The 13,366-nt window shown below is 33.7% G+C and overlaps 1 protein-coding gene across 3 annotated transcripts in view; it reads left to right on the top strand.

Moving 5' to 3' along the window:
- LOC122825091 (E3 ubiquitin-protein ligase TRIM9) overlaps positions 1-13,366 on the top strand; it is a 46,211-nt gene that overhangs the window by 11,052 nt on the left and 21,793 nt on the right. For all 3 annotated transcript variants that reach the window (XM_044106160.1, XM_044106159.1, XM_044106161.1), the window contains exons 2-4: positions 7,239-7,334; positions 9,951-10,073; positions 13,082-13,192. In XM_044106160.1, the coding sequence (XP_043962095.1) occupies positions 7,239-7,334; positions 9,951-10,073; positions 13,082-13,192 (330 nt within the window). The remainder of the gene's footprint in view (positions 1-7,238; positions 7,335-9,950; positions 10,074-13,081; positions 13,193-13,366) is intronic.

The following is a 13,366-nucleotide window of genomic DNA, read 5'->3' on the forward strand; positions in this document are numbered from 1 at the left end:
AGTTTGGTCTTATTTAATTTCTGACAGTGAGGAAAAAATGGGTTTGTCTTTTTATTCAGTGTATTTAAATAACTGCATACATCCTTACATTTCCTGTGATGTTATTTTGATCCCATTCTTTTAGTGCTGGGAAAAATAAACATTAAGAAATTGTATGAAGATAAAAATCACTGGTGCCACACTCATGTGCTCCTTTCTTCTTTAAATATTTCTCTTCGGACTGAGATGGACGTGGAATAAAATTAATTTTATTTGTCATGTCTCATAGGTTTCATTATAAATGACCTAATTATTACAGAGTGTTTAATGTTTTGATATCTTTGGGCCCACAGCATCATAGATCTTCCACTGTACTAATCAGATTTATTCATCAACTTTGTGCTCACAAACAAGCAATGTGTCTTTTTCTCTCGATGTAGGCATTTAAATATGAAGATACTTTAAAAATAGTTAGGAAATAAAATACATAGCGGCACACAAGATTGTGATTGACAGCACTAAGACCCGCCTCTTGGCTCTGATTGGTTGTTACTACTTAGCACTGGAAGAAGGCAGAGGAGCTTGATTATCACTCATACTGTCAACATGGCGGCTGTTTCAAAACATATGTAAAAAATATAATTTCTTTAAGAATTACATACTGCAGCTTTAACTTAAATAATCTCTTATTATCTGGCTAAAGTAAGACTTTTGTTCAATGTTCAATGCTTTGCATATTATTATGCCTTACATTTTTTTAGACAGTGTCTTTAAGTTTTAAAGTATTATCAATCATTATATTTGGGTAGAACAAAATGTTAAACATTTGAAGATTTGGTCAAATTTTAAACTTATTTTTTTACCGTAGAGCAAGAATACAAAAAACAGTCCATGTTAGTAGAACAGATAAATATGATGGAAAAAACTGAATGCAAGTGAAAAAGGGAGGTGCAGAAGGAAAACATGATTCTTCAGCCCCTCCTCTCGTCCCCTGGGTGCGATTTTTGACAAGGTCAGCGCCACAGTCACCCATCTGATATGTAACCGCTGCCTTTTGTTCTCTTTTGTGTTACTCTTGTTGGTACCAGAGCGAGTGGGCTGCAGTATTGACATTATGTGTGTAAATGGGGTAAATAGCTGGACTTCCTTTGCAGGACAAAGCTTAACAGAACAGCCCAGTCAGAGGTTTTGTTCAGGCTTTCTCCTTCAGCCTTTGTTCGCGCTGCCATAAAAGGGTCGGTTTTATGATGCACCATCTGACTCTTTTTGCAGATGGATCAGTGGCAAGCTGTCTGCTCCAGTCTGCAGAAACAAGAACCGTTAATGCAGAGATGGGAATACAGAAAAGGACTGGATATTTAAACTGCTACTATTTACATCTATTTGTTTATTTAGCATTAATAAAATCCAGACTTTACATTGTCAATTAAATGCATACATCTGGGAAATAATTCAATAGGTTGAATATTCTATTAAAAATAGTGGCTCAAATATTAGCAATACAAAATTAAACTGTCAGCAAAGAAAATTTAATACGTACCTTTTAAAGTTATTTTATTAGTTAAACATTATTTTGGTCATACAAAGGGCAGATGTGCTCAACAAAAAGGATATCTGAAGGAATATCCTGATTAGAGTAATTACTACGGCGTATTAGGGAAAATTTGAGGAGTAAATTTCCACCAAAAAAATCTAAAATTTGCTAGAAAAAAGTCGGAAATTTTTAGATTTATCTCAGAAAATCTGTGGAAAAACAAGAAAATGTTGAGTTAAAAAGTCAAAAATTTGCAAAAAAAGAAAAAGAATTGGAAAATTTGAGATTAATCTATAAACAAACAGAAAATTCAGAGCTTAAAAAGTTGATAAAAGTTCAGAAATTTTCTGGAAAAACATGAAAATTTCTGTTTCTTAACTGAAGTTTCTGAGATTTTTTTGGCAAAATGTACTCCTTTTTTCTTCTACAATGGCTCTAAACTATGATTCTGTTACAATAAAACACACTGAGGTTCTGGACCTGGTTGGAAACGCTTCAGCTTTAAACCGGAGGAACTGTAGAACCAGTACAGCCACGTTTCCTTTTCTGGGCTCTCTGAATGTCACGGCCTGAGCAAAAGGCTGCGCATTATTCACATAACAGCATAATAAGATAATAGCACTTGTCTTTGAGAGCAGGGCTGAAGGCTGCTGACAGCGGTGAAAAAGAAAAATGACATTATACTGTCAGAGGATGAGAAAAGGTCGAGGGGAGGAAGACAAAAGAAACAAAGCCTGGAATAAATTGGATTTCTGAAAGTGTTATTTTTCTCTGCAGAGATAAAATCAATTTCTTATATTTTCCTGGTATTCTAGATGTTTGATTTTGATTTCCATTCTTTGTTTTGTTTTTTTTTGTTCCATATCTGTTCTCTGGGTCACAGCCTTTTATCTAGAGGGGGCAGCATGTCGCATTTGAACATGACTGCACACTTTTACCAGAGTCTGCTCCAGGCTGACACATTGGGACCGAGGCCAACTTCTGCCTTCATCTGGTGTTCAGGGACTGAGAAAGAGCTTAGTTTAGCGTTATTTTAAACCCGTAGACATTACTTTTATTGGACTGTGCTAAGACAAACTTGTTTCTAAAATCTATTGTATACAATTCAGGAATGGAATAAACCACCTAAAAATACAAGATTTAAAAAAGCACATTTGCTTTTAAAAGAGCGATTTTCTTTTTTAGTCATATTTTTTTTAAATTTAGGTTTACGTGTGTAATTTGTAAAATATGACATCTGACTAATTTTGCAATATTATATGTTTATGTGGAAATGCTCTTATGTGTTGTATGAATATCTTTGTTTTATCAGTTGGACTCCGAGTAGATTAGTAACCACTTCGGTGGAAACTAATTAATATCTTAATAAATAAACAAATAAACAAAACCCATGCGCTTAAAAACCCACTCAGTCGTTTTGTTGTCAATAAGTTAATGTTTTTTGGTGTCTGGACCTGTTTTAAAAACCTCCAAATTGCTACCAGGTGAATCTCTACCAGGACTGCGCCGTTACCTGGCAACCAAAGCAGTGCCCAGCCCGTTACCTAGCAACCCCAGCGGAATTTTAGATCAGAAATGTAACGTTTTTCTGGAAAATTATTTTCTAGAAAATTTCTGAGATTAAGCAAAAAAAATTTAAATTATTTGTAAAATTAAGCTTAAAAGTTTTTTTCTAGACAATTTTTGACTTTTAACCCAGAAATTTTGATATTTTTTCTCAAAAATGTCAGAAAATCAGAAATTAAAGCAATATCTTTTTGTAATTTCATGTTTTTCTAGAGTTTTAGTTTTTTCCAAACAAATTTTTAACTTTTCAAACTCAGAAATTTCCCTATTTTTTAATAGAAAATTTCTGAGATTAACCTCAAACTTTCTGAGTTTTTTGCAGATTTGTACTCAATTTTTTCTGTCTACATTGCACCATCACACATTTTTTCTCAGCTCTTTTGTTTTTATTCTTATCCTTTCTGTAGCTAGCTTTCTGGTGGAAACAGAAAACAGACTTTATCTCTTCAAACAAAAATCTGAGTGCAATCTGTCGCTGTTTCTGTCTTTTCTCAATGCATGCTGGGACTGCTTCCAGCTCCACATCCCCCTGCCAAAGACGTGGTGGGTGAAGAAAATCAATGAATGAATAAAACATGGCAGAGCAGTGAATGAACGAGGGAGCTGACACAGAACTTTGACCTGACGAGAAAAGCTGCAGTTAAATAAATACAGAAACAGAGAACAAATAGGAAAGGAGGAGATGCCTCTTGTGGTACATCCATCATCTGCTTGTTAGCATCCTGGTAGTCCAGATGGCTTCTGGGTGAGGAGTCCCACCAGGTCCACATGTCGCTCCTCCGGAGGAAACTGGACCTGGATGAGATCACTGTGGGAGTGTCTGGCTGTCAGAGCGGGGCTGGAGCGGATGCTGTGCAGATGAGGACAGGGATTACAGAGAAGAGGCAGATTTAATTTCAGATGAAAAAAGCGCAGGACTGAATGAATGAGTTTTACAGCACTGGCTCTGATCAGAATGAAGGTTACTGCATGTTTAATCAATAATCAATAGCATAAACTAAGAAATGAAGAAGTTAGAATTATTACTAGCGTCCAGGTATAATAGTATAATTCAAATTCAAAAATACTTTATTGATCCTAGTGAGAAATTAAATGTTATAACTCATATTATAGCAGCAGCTAACACTATTAGCAGGAGGTAACATGAAATCAAAGCAAACTGAAAGATAAAAAGTGATAATGAACCATTTTTAATCCTTTCTAACAGCATTCTGATACATATGAGAAAATATTTTAATCCTGATAACAGTTTGAGTTAAAATTTAGAGCTTTTTACAGCATATGCTCTCCTTTCCAATTACCTTTTCCAATTAGCACAAACATCACCTCTTTCTTTGGCCAAATCTCTCCTCTTCCATCGTTTGCTTCTACCGACTATCGTTTTCCCCTTGTTATTTATTTATTGCTTCCTTTTTCAACTACTGTCAACTAATATATCTATTTTCTCTGGTTCTAATTAAAACGACTGAACTTTACTTATACTGCTCTAGCTGGACGGAGCTAGCATACAATGTCTTGCTAGGAGAATGTAAACAAAAGGCGACTTGGACTGTGTAGCAGTATTTAAATTAATGAAACTACACAGCCTTCAAAGTATGCCTATGAAAACTAAACAAAAAAATAAATAAATAAAAATAAATGTACAAAAACAGCTATTTATTAACAAAAAAATTAGCTTTTTGATTCAGGGTCAGCAGTTGCTACAAAAAATAATTTGGATGAGTTTTAATACAAATACCGAAGGAATTAAAGAGCGATTAATTCTCATCATTTGCACATTGCTCCATTAAATTGTTACCGTATTTATGACTTAACATCTTACCGTGATGAAATGCGTCCTCCCTGTTTCTGTTTCCTTCTGGGTCTTTGTGTCTGGGCTCATTCATGAGAACAGCGTCCAGAAAAAGGGAAACAGGTGGGAGTCTCCTCACAGGGGCAAATTCATCATGTGTGTAACAGTGTGAGTCTTCTTTGTCCTGTCTCCTCCTATTTAAGAAGACAACAGGAAGTAGTTGAATGATGATGGCGTTGCATGTTTTTTAATTATTTGTGACGCGAACAAGTCTGTTCACATGTGATTTTAATTGTGCTTCTTATTTAACGGAAACAGTAATTATGAAATGATGTTTTTCGTTTTACATTTGCAGAATATGAACATATGTTGTAACGGTAATGCAGTTACTGTGCCGGGTCACTTTGTGTTGATTTATCTTATATAATCCTTGTAAAATACATCCAGTTTTGTTTGATATGCATGTTTATTAAACCTAATTAAATTTTGTTTTGAGGCATGGCAGCTGTAGGTTGAGCTGCGTTCGTTAACCTATATTTCTGCAGCAGAGCATCAATATTTCATCCAGCTGCTGCAGGACCCAGATATGCTGAACTGCATTAGCTGTTTGTTCGGTGACAGTTTCTGTGCTTCTGCTCAGCTTCCAACATTAGCTTAAGCTTTATTTACATCCCAGATCTGTAATTTATTTGATTTCACAACAGTTTTTAGAATCAGGATGTATTTGGTTTGTGTGGTATTTAAGAACATATAAGGATTTGTTTATTTCAAAGCCAGTTTATTGAGGATTAGTGTATTTTTCTTCTCTAAATCCAATTAAAAGTATTTTAAATTAATAATCCTAAATGTAGTATATGGGTGGGGTTTGATGTCTTTCTATTGATTTCTACAAAAGAGTATTATTTACATTAAATGTGAATTTGCATACATGAGATTGTGTTTTCATGGATTTTCCAGCCTCTAATCTCTGCAGATGATGATCTGATGGAGATTTTAAATTTAATCTATATTATAGAGACAATGAAGAGTCTTTTATTTTTTTTGGCATGAGGAAGAAATTCCCAGGGAATTTGCTTCAGGCGAGGATCAGGAGAACTGGGTCTGATTACATAACCAGCACAGAAGCATCACTGGTTGAACTGGTTGCACTGTTTTACTCAGAGGAATGGGAACCTTAAATCAACACACTTACTAAGATAATATAACTCATTTATTTATTTTACTTGTTTTCATTCTCAGTGTTCATAGCAGGCTTGTTTAGAAATAATTAATTTCTTGCTTTGTGCAAGAATAAAAGTGTGTTTTAATCCATATTTAACTTTTTTTAATATAGATTTTATACATATATATATATATATATATATATATATATATATATATATATATATATATATATATATATATATATATATATATATATATATATATATATATATATATGTATATATGTATAAATCTATAAAAAAAGTTAAATATATATATATATATATATATATATATATATATATATATATATATATATGTATAAAATCTATATTAAAAAAAGTTAAATATGGATTAAAACACTTTTATTCTTGCACAAAGCAAGAAATTAATTATTTCTAAACAAGCCTGCTATATATATATATATATATATATATATATATATAGCTACAATAGCATATTAAGGCCATACTAAGCACAAATAAGAAAAAATAAAAATATAAAATTACAAGAATAAAGTCGAAATAGTACAAGAATAAAACTTTAATATTATTACTTTATTCCTGTAATGCTACGACTTTATTTTCGCATTATTTCAACTTTATTCTTGCACAACTTTATTCTCGCAATTTTATACATTTATTCTTGAAATATTGACTTTATTCTTGTATTATTTTAACTTTATTCTCCCAATATTATGACTTTATTTTTTGTAATTTTGTTTTTTATGTGCCTAATGTGGTCCTAATACTCTGTCATATAAAGTAAATCAAATTGATTAAAAAAATAAAACAGTCCAAGCTATGCATTACAGCCTAATGGAGGGATGTCCAAAGTGTGGCATGGGGGCCATTTGTGGCCCTCAAGAGGATTTTGTTTGGCTCCGCAAGCACATGGAGGGACTTTTAGAAACAAATGAAAAGTTCTTAATTTTGTTTTCTTTTATTAACAGCTTTACTAAAAACAGTAAGCACAAGACAAGCAAAACGTTTTGGAAAATATTTACTTGTCATTTAATACAGCAACTGTGCAAGAGCCTGCTAGATTAAAATATAGTTTCTATCAATTTTATTTTATTTTTTTCAGTTTTAATGAAAAACAAAGTTTCTGTTTTGGACATTTGGAGACGTCTGCCCTAATGTGAAACCCCTTCTGTGTTTGCAGTGCCAGCTCTCCCAGGCTCTGAACGGCGTCTCTGATAAAGCAAAAGAGGCAAAAGAGTTCCTGGTTCAGCTCAAGAACATGCTGCAGCAGATACAGGTGAGCTGCAGGACTTCCAAACACATCACCGTCCAGATTGAAAATTACATGCCTGACATCAGATCGTCAGTAGCTGTGTTTCAATAAAACAATAAAACTGCAATTCGGCATTTGAAAAATAAATTAGTTTAATCGCAGCATACCTATTTTGAATAAACTCACATTTTGTGTTATTGCCTTTATAGTTAGAACAAAAGAGAGTAAATTTCCCTCAAAAACCTCAGAAATGTTTCAGAAAAAAAATTAGAAGTTTTCTAGAAAAAACGAGTGAGTCTCCAAAGTTGAAAATGGTTGTTTAAAAAGTCATTTTCAACTTTTCAAACTCAGAAATTTTCATGTTTTTTCTTGCAGGTTTCTGAGATTATTCTAAAATTTCTGAGTTTAGAACGATGCGTTTTTCCTGAGAGTTAAAAATTTACTTTAGACTCAGAATTTTAGATTTAATCTCAGAGGTTTGAGTTTTTTCTCATAATTCTGACTTTTTTTTTTCTCTCAGAAAAATCTTTAATGTATTAAATCACTTTAATCCAGCATTTTTCCACAGAAACTTTGCTGTCCTCCTGCTTGACACACATCTCTGTCATTAAAGCCGGTGGCTCCTCTGATGCTCATCTGCATTAAAGTCAAAGTTCTGAGATTAAAGTTGAATTTTGATTTTCTTTCTAAGAAACTTGTGAAAAAGTCAAAACTCTGGAATTAAAGTGTTTTTTTCCAGTGGCCCGTATCCTCTTCAGAATGACAGACGTCAGTTGACTTCTATAAAATAAATTTCTGTCTGACAGTTTTGCATTTATTCCATCAAATGATGAAGCAAAAAGGTGATGAAATGTTAGTTTTTGAGGTGAGTTGCTATCTTTAGAAAAAAGCATGAAGGAAAAATCTGCAGACTGAACTCCCAGCAGGCGACTTTAAGAAAAGCTTTTTTGTCAAACTCTCACAAGGAAACACAGAAGCAGATAAGATAAAATTCAGATTTTCATTTTGAAGCTGAAAGAAAAAATGCCTTTTTGTTAACACTTTTTTTTTCTAAATAGCAGATTGTGTTTCTTTTATTTGTATTTTTCCTGCGACAAAATCCAAAATCATCACTCTTTATTATTTTCTCTCAAAAACTTGCTTTAATGAAGCATAGGGCCTAAATAATTCAGACGTAAAGTAACATTTGGTCTTTTTTAGATCAGTAGGAGGGAAATAAATCCAGTAGATCAACGAACCAGACAACAAACGATAAATGCAGAGTGCGTGTGTGTGTGTGTGTGTGTGTGTGTGTGTGTTTTCCCTGCAGACTGTTTTACTCTGCAGCTGATCTTCACTTGCAGCATCTGCCGCTCACGCAGACACGGACGCTCGCATATCCTCCAGCATGTGCAGGAATTAAGACTTAAAATAAAACCGGGAGGATTGAATTTAAGTAAAAAAATAAGTTTTGTTTGCCTGGCCTGAATGAGGATGAAATAAAGAGACGATCCTCTTAAAGATCTGAGCTCAGTGCTGAGGGAGGCGCTCCAAATGCAAAAAAAATAAAATATATATAATTTCAGACCTCATCTCATAATCAAATGGATTCTGATGTTGTTTTTTAAAAATAAAATTATGTATTTATGCGCTGAAGAAAGGACCCAAAAGTGGACTAATTGGGTTTGTTCTGAAAAAAAATCTCTGCACAGGGTTTCATTAATATGCTAAATAGCTAAATACACTTTAGAGATTTGTTTTTGTATGAATTTTTAAAAAACATGATTTCTTTTTTATTCACTGATTCATACAATGGGAAAAACTAATTAGATAAAAATAAATCAAAATCATTAAATTATGAAAATAAAGACATAATAATGAGAATAAATTAATATGACGAGATTAAAGTCATAATATTTTCAGAATAAAAGTTGTGATTTTACTAGAATAAAGTCGGAATATTATCAGAATAAAAGTCGTAATATTACCAGAATAAAGTTGTAATCTTACCAGAATAAAATCCAGAATAAATTTGTCATAAACACAGCATCAGATAATTTTCAGTAGCAAGACAGAAAATGCAGCTTTTTTGTGTGACACTTCTCATAATAATGTGACTTTTTTCTCATAATTTTATAACATAAGTTTTGTAATTTCATCTCTTTTTTTGTTTTTTCTTGGCTAATGCTCTGTCAAAAGTCCATGCTGCTTTGTTTTGGGGTTCCACATAAGAATCCAATAAAATAAATCGATGTCTGTGGTCCCATGTCCCTGTAATCCAGCTGCTTGCTGCTCCAACTCAGAGAAAAAAACTGCTGGCTGTCAGGAAATGTTTAACTATCAAAGCTCAAACGCAGAACTGCAGCTGACAGAAGATATCTTTTCTTCCTGTGCTGCATATTGAGAAGTGGGGGATGGTTCAGACCAGAGTGCAGCCTCTGAAGAAGTAATTATATTTGTACCAACGCTGGAATAATCACCGCTGTGTGTTCATGTTTGTGCAGCCGAAACGTTAAATTTACATTTTAATGACAAACAAAAAGCATCTCTGAGCTGGTGGGTAAACACATTTACACCAACAGATCCTAGTTTCACCTCTGATCACTCAGAAACATCTCAAAGGAAAATAAACGCTACTAGCATGATGTGTGTTTCCTTCAGGAGAACGGAGTGGAGTTTGAAGCCTGCCTGGTGGCTCAGTGTGACTCTCTGATCGAGGCGCTGACGAGACAGAAAGCCAAGCTGCTCACCAAAGTCACCAAGGAGAAGGAGTACAAGCTGAAGGTGAGACCCACCGACCCACGCAGACTCTCAGTGTGCGACAGTGAAAGAATGTGAGGGACCTGTAGAGGTTCATGTTTCAAGATGTTCCATTACACCTCGTGATTTATGGACTTTATTCTGATCTACAAGAGTTTATAACAAAGAAGTTCACGAAAGCCCAGAAGATCTAAAAATTATGAATTTTGGTAAATTTTATGAATTTTAATTATTCTGAAAAAGCAAATGCTTTTAAGGTAACGCTAACTAGCAGGATTAAATCTCTTAGTAATATGTTTGGCATGTTTGAAGATGTTTACCGACTACGTACCCGTTTCCTTTTTCATTAGAAAATGAGTGACGTTTTTTTCCTCCAAATTCAGAATTTCAAATAAATTCTGACTTTAAAATGATAATTCAGTTTTTCTTGTTACCAGAATTTAGATTTTTTTGTTCAAAATTCTGATGTTTTCCTCAGAATTCTGACATTTTTCTCAAAATTCAGATTTTTTTTGCAGATTTTAGATGTTTTTTCCTCAGAATACAATTTTTTTTCTTAGAATTTAAATTTTTTTCAGAAATTAGCTTTTTGTATAATTCAGTTTTTTTCTCTGAATTTTGACATTTTTGACTGAATTTTGTTTTTTTCCTGAGAAATTTCCAAGTTTGTTTATTTTATTTTTTTTCAAAATTTCAAAGTTCAGTTTTTTTTCTACCAAATTTTCAACTTTTCAAGCTCAGAATTTTTTTACTTCTCTTGGTGAAAAGTTACTCTTTTTGTTTTTTGTCTAACTTGTCCCTAAGGCGCTGTCATGGGTTTTCATGTTTTTGTAAACTTGTTTTGTGATTTGTGTATCTCATAAAAGCAGCTTATTTTTGTTTCGTCTTTCATAGAAAACCATTTCCATGTTCCTCCATGGAATTATCTCCATCAGTTTTCCATTTATTTATGTGAAATGCTTCACATTTCAGGTCCATTTGTTATTTAAAACGTCAGATTGTGAAGATAAGTCTTTTAGCAAAATCTGCCAAATCAAATAAAAAGCACAGATTTTTAAAGTCTATAAAAGTTTAGAAAACTTTCTATAAAAATATGCATAATGTTATATGACAAACATTGATTACATCTACTTTTAAGTGTAAAATAATGTTTGCTTCTGTATTTAGAGCAGAGTTTTTCCGCCTCAGTGCCTTTAGCCGCTCCGACGCTCTTCATGCAGTCAGTTTAATTAATTCTGCAGGAACCTCATAATGACCCATTCATCAAAATCAGGTGAGATGAAGCTGGAGGATATTGTTGCAATTATCTAGATGGTGAATGAAATAATGAAAGGTCTTTTGTTTAAAGTGCCGTACAATACGGTTCAAAATGCCTTTTGATTAGTTTAACTTAATATTTACACAGACTGTTCAGTTTGAGATGTAATCCTTCAAAATTTTACTTAAATGGGATTTTGAGGATGATTAAAGACAATCAGACTGGTTTTTATAAATCTCAGTTTAAAAAAAATAATTTTGAAATACGTAATTTTTTAATTCCTTGTAAGAGATTTTAGCAATTATTGAAAAAACTGGAAATAATCTAAGAAAAATTCACTCAAAAGTTCACAAATAAAAAAACCTAAAGACCCAGGAATAAACTTATATGGCAATACCTTTGTAACAATAATGGACAGAGAGAACTGAATTAAAATGGAAAGACCAAAGTACATAAACAAGAAAAATATCAAGCCATTCAAGTTAAAAAATCTAGAAGTAGAAAGCCGAATGCTCAGAGTATCAGTTGTTTACTGTAACTCTTCATGCTCTTCATATTTCAGCCCAGACAGTTGTTGACAGGTGAATAATTAACTTGGACACCGTTAATCCTCAAACAAACGAGGCGACTAATCACAAAGACTCCATCTAATTAACTCAGACTCGTCCAGGCGCTCGCTGGTTTAATTATCTGAGAGTCACAAGATGTTTTCTGTCTGCTCTTCAACTCAACCCAGATGCAGCGAGGCACAAGGAAAGACGCACTGAGACTTCTGGACGTCTTTTCTGCTGTCAGACATCTTTGTGTTTTGGTGGGATAGTTAAAGACCTGCTGGTGTCGATTTGCTCTTTTTGCTCTCCTGCTTCTAACTGGCTGATTGGGACCACTAAAAAAAATTAATTCTGACTTTTGCAAAATATTCAGGCTTTTTTTTCAAAGAATTCTGAGTTTAATTTAAAAAATTGTATTTTTTCTCAGAATTCAGACATTTTTCTCAGAATTTGTACTTTAATGTAAAAATTATGACTTTTTCTGTGGACTTCGGATTTAATCTCAAAAGTTAGATTTTTTATTCTTCTCCTCATCCCCCAGAATTCAGACTTTTTTCTTCATAATTAGTATTTCAGTCTAAACATCCTGACTTTTCTCAGAATTTGAATTTAATCTAAAATTTTGGATTTTTTTTCCTCAGAATTCAGATTTTGTCTCAAAATATAGATTTTTTTCAGAATACTGACTTTTATCTCAAAATTTTGACTTTTTTCTGAAATCTTTCACTTTTTTCTAAGTTTTTTTTTCACAAAATTTGAGAAGATTACTCTAAGAAGATTAATATTTTAATTTTGAGGAAAAAAAATCATAATTCTGTGATTAAAATCAGATTTTTTTCTTCTGTGTGACGTCCACATCATGCCAGGTTCCTTTTTTTCATCCCAGGTTTTTGTTTACCAACACGATGCCTGAGAACAGGTTCAGTCAGCTGTAGCTTAACGGTTATCTGCAGATGCAGCCGTAACTAATTTGTGATTTAAAAACAGAAGAATTGAGGTGAAAAAGCACAAAACAGAACCAGTGACCTCTAAAAACACAAACACCTGAGACACAGAGGCATTTCTCTCCCTACCAGGATGGAAAATGACCCTGGAGATTTGACCTCCAGTGTTGCATTAAAGGTCACTCCTCCATCTTGAAGTGGAAACTGCTGACTGGCAACATAAACGTTGCCTTTTTCAAGCAAACAGAGTCGAATCCTGATGAGTTTGATGTTCTCCAGGTGGTGCGAGACCAGATCACCCACTGCACCATGAAGCTGAGGCAGACCACCGGCATGATGGAGTACTGCCTGGAGGTCCTGAAGGAGAACGACCCCAGTGGCTTCCTGCAGGTAGGGAGGGGCGGAGGGATGGATGGATGGAGAAACTAATGGATGGATGGAGAAACTAATGGAGGGATGGATGGATGGAGAAACTAATGGAGGGATGGGTGGATGGGTGGATGGATGGATGGGTGGATGGATGGATGGATTGATGGATGGATGGATGGATGGATGGATTGATGG

The sequence above is a fragment of the Gambusia affinis genome, linkage group LG22 (assembly GCF_019740435.1).
Source record: "Gambusia affinis linkage group LG22, SWU_Gaff_1.0, whole genome shotgun sequence".
Taxonomy (NCBI): Eukaryota; Metazoa; Chordata; class Actinopteri; order Cyprinodontiformes; family Poeciliidae; genus Gambusia; species Gambusia affinis.